Genomic DNA, 16,932 nt, shown 5'->3' with positions numbered 1-16,932 from the left:
ATCATTGAGAATATGCATTTCAAACTCTAAGGAATATTGGTTTATCATTTGTGAATGTTAACATATTTTTACTTATCTTTGCAAAATAATAAAACTTGTTCAACATTATTATAAATAGAGGGAAGACAGTTTGTGTAATTAAGTTATCCTACATTATTTCACAGGGAATTTTTAAATTATCTCGTTTGTTTTGTACTTGCAATGAAAATATGCAACTCACATTGTGTGCACCTTTTTATAGTTTTACATTTTCCCGGATACTTAAATAAAAAGAACCTTCTATCGATTTTGTTCGATGAAGTGTGACCATTTGAGTTTAAACCTCTTTTAACAGTTTGTAACCTTTGTTTGAAAGATCCTTTACAACAACCTGAATAATAAAAGTTACACAGTGTGCTAATGACCTAATACAAGATATATGGAATTTATAAACTCCGTATTTATTGTATTTGGTCTTTAGCATGCTATGAAATGATTTTTTTTACCGACTATCTTTATATGTAGTATTTGAACTAGTGTCATATCAAAGTAAGTTTTAAGAACTTACTTCCATTGGTCAATACAAAAACAAATGCCAACATTAACAACTTGTTAGCCTTAAATGTGTTTTTTGATTTTATTTCAATTGTTCATCATCAACTTCTTCGTCTTTTGAAACCTTTCAGATTTTTTCTCAACACCATGTTGTTTTCATATTTATATTGACGAATGTAACACCACTACTAATTTTTATTGAAAAAAGTCTCAATTGCTACTTTAAACCAACTATCAACTATACACTTGTGCTATGGCTTTTAACCAATTATCTTTTTATAAATATATTAAGAGGTAAGTTAGTCAACTGACTTGCACAACAGATGTGTATTCTACATTTGTACTATAGAAAAGGTAATGTTTTTTTCCATTATTTTTTATTCTCGTTTGAATCGTTTTACATTGTCATATCGCCTTTTATAGCTGACTATGCGGTATGGGATTTGCTCATTGTTGAAGGCCGCACGGTGACCTATAGTTGTTAATATCTGTGTTATTTTTATCTGTTGTGGAAAGTTGTCTCATTGGAACTCATAACACATCTTTTTTATATGCATTTATCCGACATTTAAACTGTCTCTCTTGTTATAGCAACACTGTAGTTTTGTTTGTAGTTTATCATTCGTAGAAATCAGTTGAAATCATCTTCTCAAACTTGTGCAGATTAATTTGATATGTCTTGATAAATTACATATATTCAACTCTTTAAACTTATTTTACAATACCTTTAACCAATCAAAATTTTCTTCAAGGTCGATTGCCAGAACGACTATAACAATTCGTCTGCCAACATCAGTTCTGTAGCTCCAACTTATGGCAGCGTTGTCGTAATAATTTGAAGGATAATTTGGACTCATAATAACTTGGCCTTCATTGATATAAGTGTAGGAGTCTACAAAAGATAAAGAAGATTTCAAACTTACATTTATATACATGTTAACTGGTTATGTCCTTCAGCAGAAAACCAGTAAATAAACTCATCATATATACCAGGACTAAAATTGTATACGCCAGACGCGCGTTTCGTCTACAAAAGACTCATCAGTGACGCTTGAATCCAAAAATGTTTAAAAGACCAAATGAAGTACGATGTTGAAGAGCATTGAGACCAAATATTCCTAAGGAATTGTCCAAATACAGCTAAGGTAATCAATTCCTGAATTAGAAATGCCTTAGAATTTGAAAAAATCAAAGTTTTGATAACAGTATAAAGGTGAAATCACAAAAATACTGAACTCAGAGGAAAATCAAATCGGAAAGTCCATAATTTATTACGCAAGCTTTAATGACGTTACGTTCTTCTATTGTCTATATACAATCATTTGAAACGCAAATACAATAAGATTTTTTCAGAACTACGATGTTGAAGTGCTTTCTGTGACTTGGAAGGCTAACAACAATTCGTGGATGACTAACTCATTTTTCACTGAATATGCACTGGATATCAACCGGGATATGCGAAAGAAATCTATGAAAATTGTTATCTTTCTTGACAATGAAACCCCTCACTCGCACATTTAAAACATAGTAATGTCGAATTGAAGATCATTCTGGCAAATGCGACTTCTAAACATCATCTACTTGAATCGTACCTTTATGAGGTATAGAAAGGAAACAATCAAACATTTATCGCCACAAACTCAAAGCAGCAATTCAGTGACTGAAGTTTGCAAAGACATAATCGTTTCAAAAACTATATAAGGGATCCCGGAGTAAGAAGTCGTGGAACGAAATTAAATCCACAATGCAAATGCGATCCAACAGAGATCTGACAGTGACCAGATCGAAAACCTACGCTTACGGAAGATATCCTTTCGAAACCCGTTTCATAAGGTCCTTTCCTATACACGAAATCGACATATTCAGGATAATCAGGAACCAGCTACGGTTCCGCAGCTAATCAGGAACTACCGAAACGCAATCCTATCACAGTATGCGGTGCAGCATTGTATGGACTCCTTCGTATCGTGTCTTGTAATTGTCTGGACCCCGACGTGGAATTTGAGCCAAATTTCGTATAAATAACAGGACTGTTCCGGAACAAAGACGGCAAAGTTTTAATGCAATCTGGAGTCAATCGGTAAAAAAAAACCCGCATGAAATACAAATTTCTCCAGATAATGTTCGTTTCACAGGAAACCGTCAAGAAAAGACAGATTTTGATCAGAGAAAACCGAATGTGTCACTACAAAGTGATGATTGTAAAGTGACTAAACAAAATTGACTGACTTTCCCTGGAATATAACGGAAAGCATCTAACTTCATATACCATACGCATTCAGACAATGATAGGACATTCGAGTTCATTGGGGATAGTTATCAGACTTTTTCACTTTCAATGTCTTAGCGCTGTCTGATTTCAATCGAGAGCCATAACGCCCCATTATACTTCACAATTTTTTGTCATTTTAGCTTATTTTGCTCCTTTGAATACAAGGTTCTTCTTACTCATGGTCGAAATTTTAAATTCGATTTAAATTTATTTTTAGCTAACTATATTCTTAAGTATCTACAAGGTTTATTTGATTTAACTGTAACATTATTGTATACTTACATTGACAACTGTTTCCATTGTAACCAGACCAACATGAACAGTAGAAACTTGATCCAGATATAACACAGCTTCCATAGTTACAGTTTTGTCCTGAACATGGTGTATCTACATAAGTAAACGTAGTTGATACAAGTAAGCAGTCATACGCAAACGTAACTAAGTAAACATGACGTTGTATCTTTTTAAAAATTAAATCGCTGTATAATTTTTGGCAATATATCTCGTTCATTATACGTTAGATTCACACTTGTCATCTGTTTTAGAATAAAATCATTGCACGTCGCTGGTGTCATCTAATTTTATCCAAACTTTCTTGTAAAAAATACCAGCTTACAGCTCACACATTGTTATCAATATAATGGAATACTTAACGTTTGTGATACATGTGAGAGGTTCAGCTAACTATAAAACCAGATATTATCCACCATTCTCAACACAAGGAAATGCCTGGACCAAGTTAGGAATATTACATTTTCCCCCTATTAATTTGATGTATCTAAGCATTTGATTTTGTCATTTGATGAATGACTCTCTGTTTTAATTTTTCTTAGGGAGCATTACTTACTTTCACATCTATCTCCATAGTAACCAGACCAACAAGAGCAAAAGAAGCTGGAACCGGATATCACACATTCGCCATAGTTACAGTTTGTTTCTGTACATGGAGTATCTATCAAGCAAGAAAATAAAATGCTAATGAGGTTATTTTTTAAAATTACTTCGATATTTTAATATAATGGAATACTTTAAGACGTTATTACATGTGAGAGGTTAAGCTAGCCATAACACCAGATATTAGCCACAATTCTCTACACAAGGAAATGCCTGTATTAAGTCAGGAATATGACAGTTGTTTTTCGTTCATTTGCTGAATCTGAGCATTTGATTTAAAAACATAAATCCTCGGATATCAGTAATACTTACTCTCGCATCTTTCTCCATAGTAGCCAGACCAACAAGAGCAATAGAAGCTGGAACCAGATATCACACATTCGCCATAGTTACAGTTTGTATCTGTACATGGGGTATCTATCAAGCAGGAAAATAAAATAGTAACGACATGAACGAGGTAAGTTTGATAATGAATACTTCGATCTTTCTAGGATTTAGACTTAAAGTTATAAGTAAATATAGACAAACTAATTAATTACAGATTGAAGTAGTTATTTTTTGGGTTAAATATATAATGTATGTAAAATAAAACCTCCCGACGTTTAAGTGTTTATCATTAGTTTATAGTCTTTCCTTATATTTCACAACACAATTAACCTAGGATCAAATTGACTCCTTCCGATCATAATTGTTTATAGGAATAAACCTCGATCAACATAGATGCAAGGATTATGATGAGGATTATTCGTGAGTGAGGCTCAAATTAATAAAAAGTCAAAAACAAATAAAATTTGAAGTTGAAGAGCATTGGAAATCAAATTTCTTATAATTAAGATAGTCTTGCTATGATGGTTATAAGCATTGACGTTGTGGCTTGTTAGATTACTTTGGTTACTTATAACATATACATAGTTCATTCTAATGTTGTACTGTTATATCACTGTCCCAGGTTAGGGGGAGGGTTGGGATCCCGCTAACATGTTTAACCCCGCCACAGTATTTATGTATGTGCCTGTCCCAAGTCAGGAGCAAATTATTCAGTGGTTGTCGTTTGTTGATGTGTTAAATATTTGTTTTTCGTTAATTTTTTTTACATAAATAAGGCCGTTAGTTTTCTCGTTTGAATTGTTTTACATTTTCTTATCGGGGCTTTTTATAGCTGACTATGTGGTTTGGACTTTGCTCATTGGTGAAGGCCGTACGGTGACCTATAGCTGTTAGTGTCTGTGTCATTTTTGTCTTTTGTGGATAGTTGTCTCATTGGCAATCATACCACATCTTCTTTTTTATTGAGCTACTAAAATGCACAAACCACATAAACTCATTTGTAGCCGATGATGTTTTGCAAAATGAAGGAACTAAAAGTAATAAATGTCTTTTCCAGGAAATTTTTCTGTTAGATTCATCCCCCCAAAACACGGATCAAATTCAACAAATTCATTTTCAAAAGAATTTAATTGCCGGACTATTGTGATTGAATTCGGTACAAGATATCGATAATATGAATGTTTTCTTTTTTTACGTCATTTTTCCCGGTTTGAACGACTAGGCAAACAATATGAGTAATTCCGTTTCATGACATCATGAATATTATTATGCAAATGTGTTTAAACCTTTTATTATGACGTCACGAATACAAATGCTTCTACATGATTACACCCGTTTCATCACGTCACAAGTATGGTCTCAATTGCAGTGAAACAACAATCAAACATAACATCATAATTTGGTTTATATATTTTTCAAAACTAACTGCCATTAACTTATTTCATGAAGTTGACAAACGTTGGAATTTTATCAAGATATATATACGATAATGATATACTTAGAGCAAAAACATTTTATGGTATGATAATAGCATTAAAGTTTACGCATAAAAAAATATTTATGCCTGCTTCATAGACCTGAAAAAAGGCTTTTGATTCAGTATGGAGAACTGCTTTTACTTTATTAGTTATGCAGAATGGGAGTTGGCAGGTTTTTTTTACAGAGTTATAAAACAATACAAAGACGGTTTCACTTCCAATCAGATAACTTTAAACTAATGTAATTCATTTCATCCTGCTTTATTTTTTATAAATGATGTACCAAAAGACAGAAAGATAAATCTTTAAAAATGAGATAATTTCATTATGACATTACCATACATGTAACATACTAGAGGATGAGAAACATGTTTTACTCTATTGTGATTATAATAAAACTCTAAGAAAGAAGAAAAAATCATTATTTACTAAATCCATCAACGCCTCTAGAAAAGGACTACAAACAAATTAGTTAGGATCCTTCTTGAAAAAGTCATTAGAACTAAGTGCAGGGAACTCTCAACAGCTTGTTTGTAGTTACAAATTTAAATGCTGTTTTTATTGTGTATGTTTTATATGAATGAATGATTTTATTCTCATAAACTAGTACATAGCTACAGTGATAATAACAGTTCATATATATGTATGTATGTATGTTTATTGTGTTAATATGTGTTAGTCACAAACTGTTAAGTTTCTACGACAATCAAACATTTGATTTGATTTGATTCATTGTTAGTTTCCATATATTTTTGTCATGGCTGCGACTTTTGTCGTAAAGGAGAGACAGCAATCCTACATTTCGTCGTCGATGGTGGCGTCCACATAAAACATGTATATTCACTTAATGGTTAAAGTTTTTGAAATTTTACTGACTTTCTTAAACTATCCTGTTTTTTTGTGTGCCAAACTTGGATAAGAAGCTTGTTTATGATCAGACGCTATTTAGGGACAACATCAAAAGTTCAATGTAGGATAAAAAAAACTTAATTTAGATAGTTTTTTTAATGACCCCCCTACCCCCTCTTAACTTAACTTGGGAAAAATTGATTTACCCATATGAATATATGTAAAATCGATGTAGGATAAACAAAACTTGCAGCAAGTTTAACCCCCACCCCCAAACTATTTGAATTAAGTTTTTTTTATCCTTCATTGATCTTTTGATGTCGTCCCTTAGTTTCTAGAAAGAAATTTTATAAAAAAAAAAAAAGATATTTCTTGTTTTCCCGTATATTACTTATATATGGACTTACCACATCTTTGTTTATAATTATGGTTTACTTCCAGTTAACACTAAGTAAACAAACAAAATTATGCATCCATATATTAATAGAAGAAAAGACGAAAAAAAATCCTCATCACTGACTCAAGTTACAAAGTTAAGAACCAGCAAACAGTTCGGATACTACGACCTGGTGACACGTGTAAGGAGCATTGCAGGTAGTTGTAATGAAAATTACCTGCCACCAATTCGTTAATAATGTACATCCTTTTACTTAAATGTTAGGTTCTTATGACTTTATGTGTATATATATACTGATATTGTAATGGATGGTGATACTTTAATAACATAAATCTTAACTTATGTACAAAAATATGTGCACAACAGAAACAAATATATTCAAGGTCTTTTTTTAAATGTTGCCATTTTATATAACCATATATCATAAATGTTAAATGACATAGCCAACTTTGGCACGACAATGTATCATGGTAAATTCCATGAACTAAATGCATATGTATATGATATCTGATATATTTATAAATTTAATCACAAATGTGCATTACTTCGAATCCAGACACATTGACTTTTTATTTAACGCATCATGTTAATATAAGGAAATTTGATGAGACTGTTATAAAAGAGAGAGGGTTAGCGCTATAGAACCAGGTTTAATCCACCATTTTCTACATTTGAAAATGCCTGTACCAAGTCAAGAATATGACAGTTCTTGTCTATTCGTAATTGATGCGTTTTGTTATTTGATTTTGCCATGTGATTATGGACTTTCCGAATTGATTTTCCTCTGAGTTCAGTATTGTTGTGATTTTACTTTTTAGCTACAAAGTTTAAAATATATTTATATAAACTTTAAAAACAAGCTCCTCGGCCAACTTTAACTGGAGATGATAAACCTATAGCCATTTGTCTAACTTGTTGTTCGCTAGCTTCAGCCTGGTTTTGTATAGTTATAACTGCGTCATTAATTTTATCTGTACACAAATAAACAGTTATAAAACCAAATCAACTAGAGGTAGATATAAAAAAAAATACAAAACATTAAAATATTACATTATGCATGGCTGTAATTAATACGCATCAGTTAATTAACCTTTAACTTTTAGAAAAATAGGGTTCAAATGTATCAATATTAATGTTATTTGTAACTTATTGTCATTTTGAGGTAAATTTATGTTTTCAAACCAATGTATTCTACTCTGAAACCAGAGGTGTGCCTTTCATAGGCATGATATTTACACAATACAAGACAATTGCAAGATACGATTTATTTTTCGAATATCTGATATATGGTCGTTTGGTATGGTAAAGTCCCAATAGGTTTACATTAAATCTGTACCGATGCGATGTGGTAAATGTCTTCCTCTTTACACCAGAACACATGATGGTGCTCCTACTAAAGGATGGAGATACAGAACATATACATTTATAATTATAGATCCTTCCAGTATATTATCATTGGTTTCCCTCCCCTTACTAATAATCCCCCTGCGAAAACAGAAGATGGCTTGTGAACCTAATTTGCCAAAAATAAAGGATGAGTAGATTAAGGGAGAAAGTTAACTGGCAGTTCTCCGACAGTTTAGAATGTGAAAGGGAGTCAGGTCCATCGTCTGGGACTATTTTCCACGATAGTCAAACGGAGGTCCCAACATGTACATCAAATTGGGATAAACACCACTTGAATCAGCTGCAGATTACAACTGTGTTGTCGAAGGCATACACACCAATGGACATTATAAATAGTTTTAAAATATATAGACTCAGTTATGATTATGAAGTATTAATTGATCAGAGAGTGAAAAAAATAAGTGATCATTTGTTTTCTTGTATGCCAAGTGGATTGCAGGCTTTAAATTTTGATGACTTTTCATCAGTACCATCTAAAACTGCAACTTCTTTGTTGTATGATAAGTATGATGGTTCATGGAATGACAAAAGTTTTAGTGTTCCACCATTACCAGGTCCCTCAGATGCTAAAGATGAATATTGGCGTGAATCGTGAGTAATTTTATTATATTTTTTTTCGCCTCAAAATGCCTACCTACATGTACCATGCCTCAGTACATGTTTATGTCACAGGACCATATTTGCACTTATTTCAATTTGTTAAAGGTGACTGAAATCTTATAGGTTTTATCAGTCAGGGGACTTACTGAAATAAGTGATTTTTAAATCACTTTATTTGAGTAGCAAATTCAAGATTTTGTCACAAATTGGAATGTTGTAGTTTTTTCAAAATTTTAAACACATAGGTTTAAAAACATGTACATGAGACATCTTTTAATTACTAAAATTAAAAAAATATCAACTTTTTGCTTCTTTTAAGTACAGTGGAGATCACTTCTAACCTCTCATTAAATCTGTCAGAATCTGTCAGGAGAACTGTTCTAGGACAGTACGTAGAACTGTCAGCCTGACACCTTTTAGTCAGTTCTAGGTTAGAACTGTTCTAGCTAGAACTGATTTGGTCAGTTCTACCTAGAACTGATTTGGACAGTTCTACCTAGAACTGATCCTGACAGTTCTACCCTAGAACTGATTTGGACAGTTCTACCTAGAACTGATCCTGAAAGTTCTACTCTAGAACAGTTTTAGTCAGTTCTACTTCTAGAACAGTTCTGATTACAAATTCTACGGCTAGAATTGATTTATAAAGTCTACGGCTAGAATTGATTTATAAATTCTACGGCTAGAATTGATTTATAAATTCTATGGCTAGAATTGATTTATAAATTCTACGTCTAGAATTGATTTATATGTTTCAAGAACTCTTTGTCTAAATATAAAGGCTTCGGCAAAATAGCGATTAATTTTATAAAGAGTTTTGCTATTTTGCCGGTTTTATTTCAAATTTTTCGTCGGCAAGAGAACATGTTTAACCCCGTCATATTCTGCATGTATGTGACTGTTCCAAGTCTGGAGCCTGTTATTCAGTGATTTTCTTTTGTTGATGTGTTACATAAATTATTTGTTTTTCTTTCATTTTTGAACATAGATTAAGCCGTTAATATTGGGAAAAAGGGGGGGGGGGGGGGGCATTTTTATTTCAATTGTTTTACATTTGTCATTTGGGGAGTCAGGATGGCGCATTTTACATAAAAAAATTATCTGACCTTAATCTTTGTGTAAAATGTTATTCTGGCCCAAACCACCAGGGACGGATCCAGCAGTTTTAAAAGGGGGGGGGGTCCAACTAAATGTCCTCATTCAAATGCATTGATCGTCAAAAAGGGGGTCCCCCACCGCTCTGGATCTGCCATTGAGCCACTATCAACTTAAACTGATCATATTTGATTTCATCATATAAATCTATATACATTTAGCTGCAAACTGTAGGAATCCAGTTTATCTTTAGGCAAGGATACCAATTATATTGGAAAACATTAATGATTTCAAAATTTTATTTGCACTCAATTTATGATAGTACTAGCATGTCCTCTTTTTATTTAAATATTGAATTGTAAACAAATGTGATATCTTTTTACAAGTAGTTTTCATACCTTAGACGGACCTGTTATACAAAAATCTTTTGACCGCATCAATCTAAACTGACCTTATTTGCTCTTTCTTCCTGCAAATCTATATAGCTGCACAGTAATTCAGTTATAATTTTAGGTCAAGAGGGACTATAATATACAAGTTACAGCAATATTGGAAAACAATGACCTCAAAATTTTGTTCGCATGAATTTATAGTGCCAGCATATCCTCTTTTTATTCAAAGTATTGAATCGTAAACAAATATCAGTAGTTTTCATACTTCAGACTGAGTCGTGTAATAAATTGTTTGACCACATCAACCAAAAATTACCATATTTTCTTTTTTTTTATGCAAGTCTATATAGTTGGACAGTACATCAGTTATAATTTTAGGTCCAGAGGGATTGTAGTTTATAAATAACTGCAATATATTGGAAATCAACAACCACAAAAAAAATTCGCATTGATTGAGAGTGCCATCATTTCCTACTTTTATTCAAAATATCGCATCAGAAACAAACATCAGCTAGTTTTCATAGCTCAGACTGACTCATGGAACAAAAATATGTGTCTGGGCAACAACAACCCAACCATAGAGCAGACAACAACCGATCACGATGGATTGTATAATTCAAATGACAGCGTGTCCTCTTTTTATTCAAAATATTGAATTGTTAACAAATTTCAGAAGTTTCGATATATCAGACTGAGTCGTTTTAATAACAAAATTATTTGACCGCATCAACCAAAACTGAACATATGGGACCTTTTATAGCTTGTTGTTTAGTGTGAGCCAAGGCTCAGTGTTGAAGGGCGTACATTGACCTATAATGGTTTACTTATTTTTAAATTGTTATTTGGATGGAGAGTTTTCTCATTGGCACTCACACCACATCTTCATGATCTTCCTATATCTATATATTCTTTATCATGTAAATATATATGGCTTCATTGTAAACCAATAATATTTCTAAGTCAGGACAGATATTGAATGATAAAGAGGACACCAAATTTTATCCACATCATTTTAGAGCGCCATTATTTCCTCTCTGTATCGATAATATTACTATTTAAGGAATGACTGTAATATTTTTTCTGTCTATGAAGAAATAACATAAAAATTTGGTGCACACTGATAAATGTGCGTAGCGGGTTTTTAAACAGTGTGCACCACATTTTTTACGTTATTTCGAATAGACAGAAAAAATATTACAGTCATTTCTTATAATTTAATTCTAAATTTCATTTTAACAAAATGTTTTAACCTTGGCGAACCATAAAAAAACGTTGATGATGTTACGTTCACATGACTAACTTATTTCTATGGGTGTTGATAACAAAATAACGTCAGAAGACCCGTTACATCCAAACTTATATTATTAAATATTGAACCGTCACAAAAGTGACTTTTTAAGTCAGTATGGTTCATGATGGTTTTTTTAAAGAAAACTATTTAACGGCATAATCCAACACTCACATGACTGATTCATATACTTTATTTTGAAATGAAAAGTACATGTATGAGAAGTTCTCTTCTTGGAATAGTATACTGACTATACTGTTAATATATAATTTGAAGAAGGACAATGATTGGTTTTGTTTGTAGCATCCAGTGGCAAATATTTCATTTATGTTCAGATCGAGTATATTTTTCAGACTTTCAGGACTCCCAGATATTATTCATAATCGTTATGGATAAGTTTGGCAACGAGCTAATGCAAATGTACATACACAATGACATGTAGTTTTTTTTACCTTTAACAACACTGATATCATTAATCCCATAATCCATCCACTGTACAATTTTCGTTTGAACATTTGTCAAAACAGAATCCTAAATCATGTATGTAAATCCAAGGCAAACAAGGTAAATTAAGATTAAATTTCCATGAATTAAATGCCGAGTTATATTTATGAAGAGACTGTTGAAAACGGGGAACGAAGAAACGTAAATAATGATGTTTCATTTGCAATCTTATAAAAATATTTCTCCGATGAGTTGGATAACCTCCTATCCACTTCGATATTTGTACATGTAAATTTTGATCAGTAAAAATATAGAAAAATCCGCTATTATATATAGTAAAGTAATTGGAACTGATTCTTTCTTCTAAATTCTAAAGTGCCCTTCCTGTAGTGACGTCATTTAGAACTGTTCTTCAGTCCTGACTGATTTGGTCAGTTCTGCTGACAGTTCTACAGTTAGAACTGATTTGGTCAGTTCTACCTAGAACAGTTTTAGACAGTTCTACCCTAGAACTGATCCTGACAGTTCTACCTAGAACTGATTTAGTCAGTTCTACCTAGAACTGATCCTGACAGTTCTACCTAGAACAGTTCTAGGGTAGAACTGTTCTAGCTAGAACTGTTCTAGGACAGGTTAGAACAGTTCTATGACAGATTATTCTGACAGTTCTAATGAGAGGTTAGAACTGATCTCCACTGTAGCAAGGTTTATGCCTTTGATGCTATCATTTACCTGAAAATTCTATTTTAGTTGAAAAAATGCTATAATAATGGCTTTACATAATGAATTGATACTTTCTTAAAAGATTTTTCCTGTGAAGTTCAAGGTTTCATCTTTCAGATTATGTAATAAAATTCTACTGTTCGCGATAAAAAATCCACTGTTCGGGGGTGTTGAAATTAGTAGGGGTTATTAAAAGAATGATACTTAAAGAAGTGATTTTTGGGAAGGAAATTGAGGTCTGATACTTAAACAAGTGATTTTTATGTCATTATCCTAGATTCAGTACAAGGTCATCTCCTGACATGACCTGGTCATCCTAGACAACACAGATGTTGGTTCTGATAAGTTTAAAAACATAATTAGTCCCTGGATCATTAGTATTCTATATTTAAAGCTATAATAAAATTAAATCACTTCTTCTAGTGATTAATTCGTACTACTTAAATAGGTGATTATTAAAGAAAGACAACTCTAACTTCCAACCTTTATGGAAACAATGTTACTTGAATCAATGATTTAGAAAATCACTTGTTTAAGTTAGTCCCCTGACTGTTTATGGGAGAACAAGCTACATTTTTTATTATGGCTATTGGTACAAAATGTACATGTATTTTCATCAGTTGTCATTATATGCAGTTCTTCCAACATACCTTAATATACCAGCCTTAAAGAAAAGATACACTTCAGGGTTTTACTTTTTGCAATAAAGTAATTATATTTATTGATCATGTTTATTTGAAATAATTAATATTCAGATTTCTTGAGCATGTTCATGATATTGAGGCTAAATTTGTTTTCATGTCACTAAATAATATAAAAAAAGAAGCTTCTTGATGCTTCTTGTTGCGAATTAGTGAGACCCTCATATACATGTATTATGCTTAATCACAAATCCTACATGTATATGTCCTCCAACATATTTGCTGCGTCGGATAGAAATCGACCTTATGCAAGTGTACGTGAATATGTAAATGTGTCAGACTCTGATTGACTTTGAAACATTCATTTACGAAATACAATCAAATAAAAGATGAAGTTTGGTCCGTTTTAAAGCATTCAAATAAATATTCAGCTTCCAAACAGTCTTAGGCTTTCTGTGGATTTTTTTTCATAACCAAAACATGTAAGCGCATGTATTAATGTTGATTTACATAAGGTCCATTTCTATCCAACGCAGCTCATACATTTCATACTACGTACTTGAGAATACATACAATGTATACCTGCCTCCTCATGCTGCTTTATATTTATATTTGCTTAATTAACTTTAAGAGCAAAAAAACATCTACAATGTATTTCCATACATGTAGTACATTTATTTCAAAGAGACAGATAACTTCACATGACAAATATTCATCTTTATACAAAGGGACACAACTCTCGCAGGTTTCCATAAAACATATATATATTGACATGTACGACCATGCATGCACATATATCTGTATATCATGTACAACATGTACAATGTACATTGTGTATATATAACAATATTAAGTACATTATACTTAAGCATTAACATGATTAACAAGTTGTTTAAGCAAGTATTTTTTCAAGCAGATTCAGAGTCAATGGAGATCTGTTCAGCAAAAGATTGATGTATATGACATGGCTCAGGGAACAAGATTTACCAGTCTCAGAACATTTGTTTCAGGAGCTGTTTCAACATTTCAGTGCAATGTTTGGATTAGATGCAATGTAAGTAAAAATAGCAGAACTGCATTTGAGAAAACATTTTTACAGCTAATTTCCTAATGCTTGTAGAGTACAACTTTGGCATTAGGCAGCACCCATTTGATTTTCATGGGGGGGCTTTTGATTTTTTTCCAGACAATTTATTTTTGTCTACGGGGGAAAACTATCTATTTTTTGGGGGACATGTCAAAAACAAATTTTTTCTTTCAATTTTAGTAAATTACATATAGTCATGATAGTGACAGCTGAAGGTGAAACAATTTTTTTTTCTCCTAAACCTGGAAACAAATCGCCCCCAGATAATCAAATAGTTGCTGCCTTAGGAAATTAGCTGTAATTAATCATAAACTTTCTCAGCTCTTATACAGTGTTGTGAATTAATATTGATATAAAAAAGAAGATGTGGTATGATAGCCAATGAGACAAATGTCCTCAAGAGACCAAAATGACACAGACATTAACAGGTACATTGTACAAGTATAGGTCACAGTATGGCCTTCAACAATGAGCCTGAGATCTATAGTTTTGCTGCCATGCCAATCCTGAGCCTGAGATCTAAAATTTTGCTGCCATGCCGATCTCGAGCCTGGGTACAATAATTGTGCTGCCATGCCAATCTCAAGTCTGGGTACTATAATTTTGCTGACATGCCCATTTTGATCCTGGTTACTATAATTTTGCTGCCATGCCCATCTCGAGCCTGGGTACTATAATTTTGCTGTCATGCCCATCTCGAGCCTGGGTACTATAATTTTGCTGCCATGCCCATCTCGAGCCTGGGTACTATAATTTTGCTGCCATGCCCATCTTGATCCTGGGTACTATAATTTTGCTGCCATGCCCATCTCGAGCCTGGGTACTATAATTTTGCTGCCATGCCCATCAGGAGCCTGGGTACTATAATTTTGCTGCCATGCCCATCTGGAGCCTGGGTACTATAATTTTGCTGCCATGCCCATCTGGAGCCTGGGTACTATAATTTTGCTGCCATGCCCATCTCGAGCCTGGGTACAATAATTTTGCTGCCATGCCCATCTCGAGTCTGGGTACTATAATTTTGCTGACATGCCCATCTCGAGCCTGGGATCTATACTTATTTTGTTTTGATGTGCATAATATTGTGTAAGACACAAGTAAGAATACAGAATATATACCATGTATACTATCATGACTATAGACCAATTTTTTACCAACAAAAAAGTACCTCCAAATAAATTCATGACTAAACCATTTGTAAACATGAGAGAGCTCACTAATTTTTTTTTAAATTGCTTGATTTTACATTTCTTTGATCTTTCATTTCCACTTGTGACAAGTAAACAGACTTTTATTTTTATAAAAGACAATTGAGAGACACTGAAATCATTAATACTGTAAATTCAGAATTATTGCCATGTTTTTACAATTGCAATAAACACGATAAATGCAACAGGGTTTTAATCGCAATAATTAAAACTAGCATTTTAATTATTATTTTTTATATGAATAAAACAGGATTTTTCTGAATATTGCACAAAAATAAAAGTGCATTTTAGTCCAAAATCAATGAAAATGACAAAATCCCAATAATTAATGCACACAATAGTGTCTGAATTTACAGTATTGCATGCACAGTATTGACAAAATGATTGACAACATTACATGTATGTTTAACTGCAGTGGTGCACCTGGTGTAAAATGTGAAACCCTGAGGATTGGAGATGTAGAAGTAACATCAACACCAGATCTAGTTTATTATGACTTTCCTAAATGCAGCCATGACCAAGGATCAAAGATATTTGTTGTGTGTGAGGTATGTTTTGCCAGCAACAACTTTCCTTTGAGATCTATATAAAAAAAGATGTGTTTTTTCCTTTTAAAAATGTCCTGTACCAAGTCCAGAAGATGGCCATTGTTATATTATTTTCGTTTCTGTGTGTGTTACATTTTAACGTTGCTTCGTTTGTTTTGTCTTATTTTTGAGTGTAAATTCACATTGTGATAAGACGTGGCACGGTACTTGTCTATCCCAAATTCATGTATTTGATTTTGATGTTATATTTGTTATTCTCGTGGGATTTTGTCTGATGCTTAGTCCGTTTCTGTGTGTGTTACATTTCAGTGTTGTGTCGTTATTCTCTTATATTTAATGTGTTTCCCTCGGTTTTAGTTTGTTACCCCGATTTTGTTTTTTGTCCATGGATTTATGAGTTTTGAACAGCGGTCTACTGTTGTTGCCTTTATTTATGATTGCCAATGAGACAACTCTCCACAAAAGACCAAAATGACATAGAAATTAACAACTATAGGTCTGACACTATACCGCCGTCAACAATGAGCAAAGCCCATACCACAAAGGCCCCCAAATTACAATGTAAAACAATTCAAACAAGAATACTAATGGTCTTATTTATGAAGGTCATAGTAATACATTTTTGTGTTTTTATGACACAAATAATGTGACAGGATGTTAGTCATTTTAAATTAGAACTTACTTTTAAGCTTACCTAGCCTGAAGGACCAGTATGAGCTATTCTCAACACTTGGCATATATATTCTGA

General features: G+C 32.7%; 1 protein-coding gene across 1 annotated transcript in view; it reads left to right on the top strand.

Moving 5' to 3' along the window:
* Positions 1–8,205: 8,205 nt before the first annotated feature.
* LOC134690604 (uncharacterized) overlaps positions 8,206–16,932 on the top strand; it is a 29,889-nt gene continuing 21,162 nt past the window's right edge. The window contains exons 1-3 of the mRNA XM_063550572.1: positions 8,206–8,749; positions 14,258–14,395; positions 16,052–16,184. Coding sequence (XP_063406642.1) covers positions 8,286–8,749; positions 14,258–14,395; positions 16,052–16,184 — 735 coding nt within the window. The 5' untranslated portion in view covers positions 8,206–8,285. The remainder of the gene's footprint in view (positions 8,750–14,257; positions 14,396–16,051; positions 16,185–16,932) is intronic.

Source organism: Mytilus trossulus, chromosome 11 (assembly GCF_036588685.1).
Source record: "Mytilus trossulus isolate FHL-02 chromosome 11, PNRI_Mtr1.1.1.hap1, whole genome shotgun sequence".
Lineage (NCBI taxonomy): Eukaryota > Metazoa > Mollusca > Bivalvia > Mytilida > Mytilidae > Mytilus > Mytilus trossulus.
The sequence above is the reverse complement of the archived record's forward strand: the minus strand, read 5'-3'. Positions and strand labels throughout refer to the sequence as shown.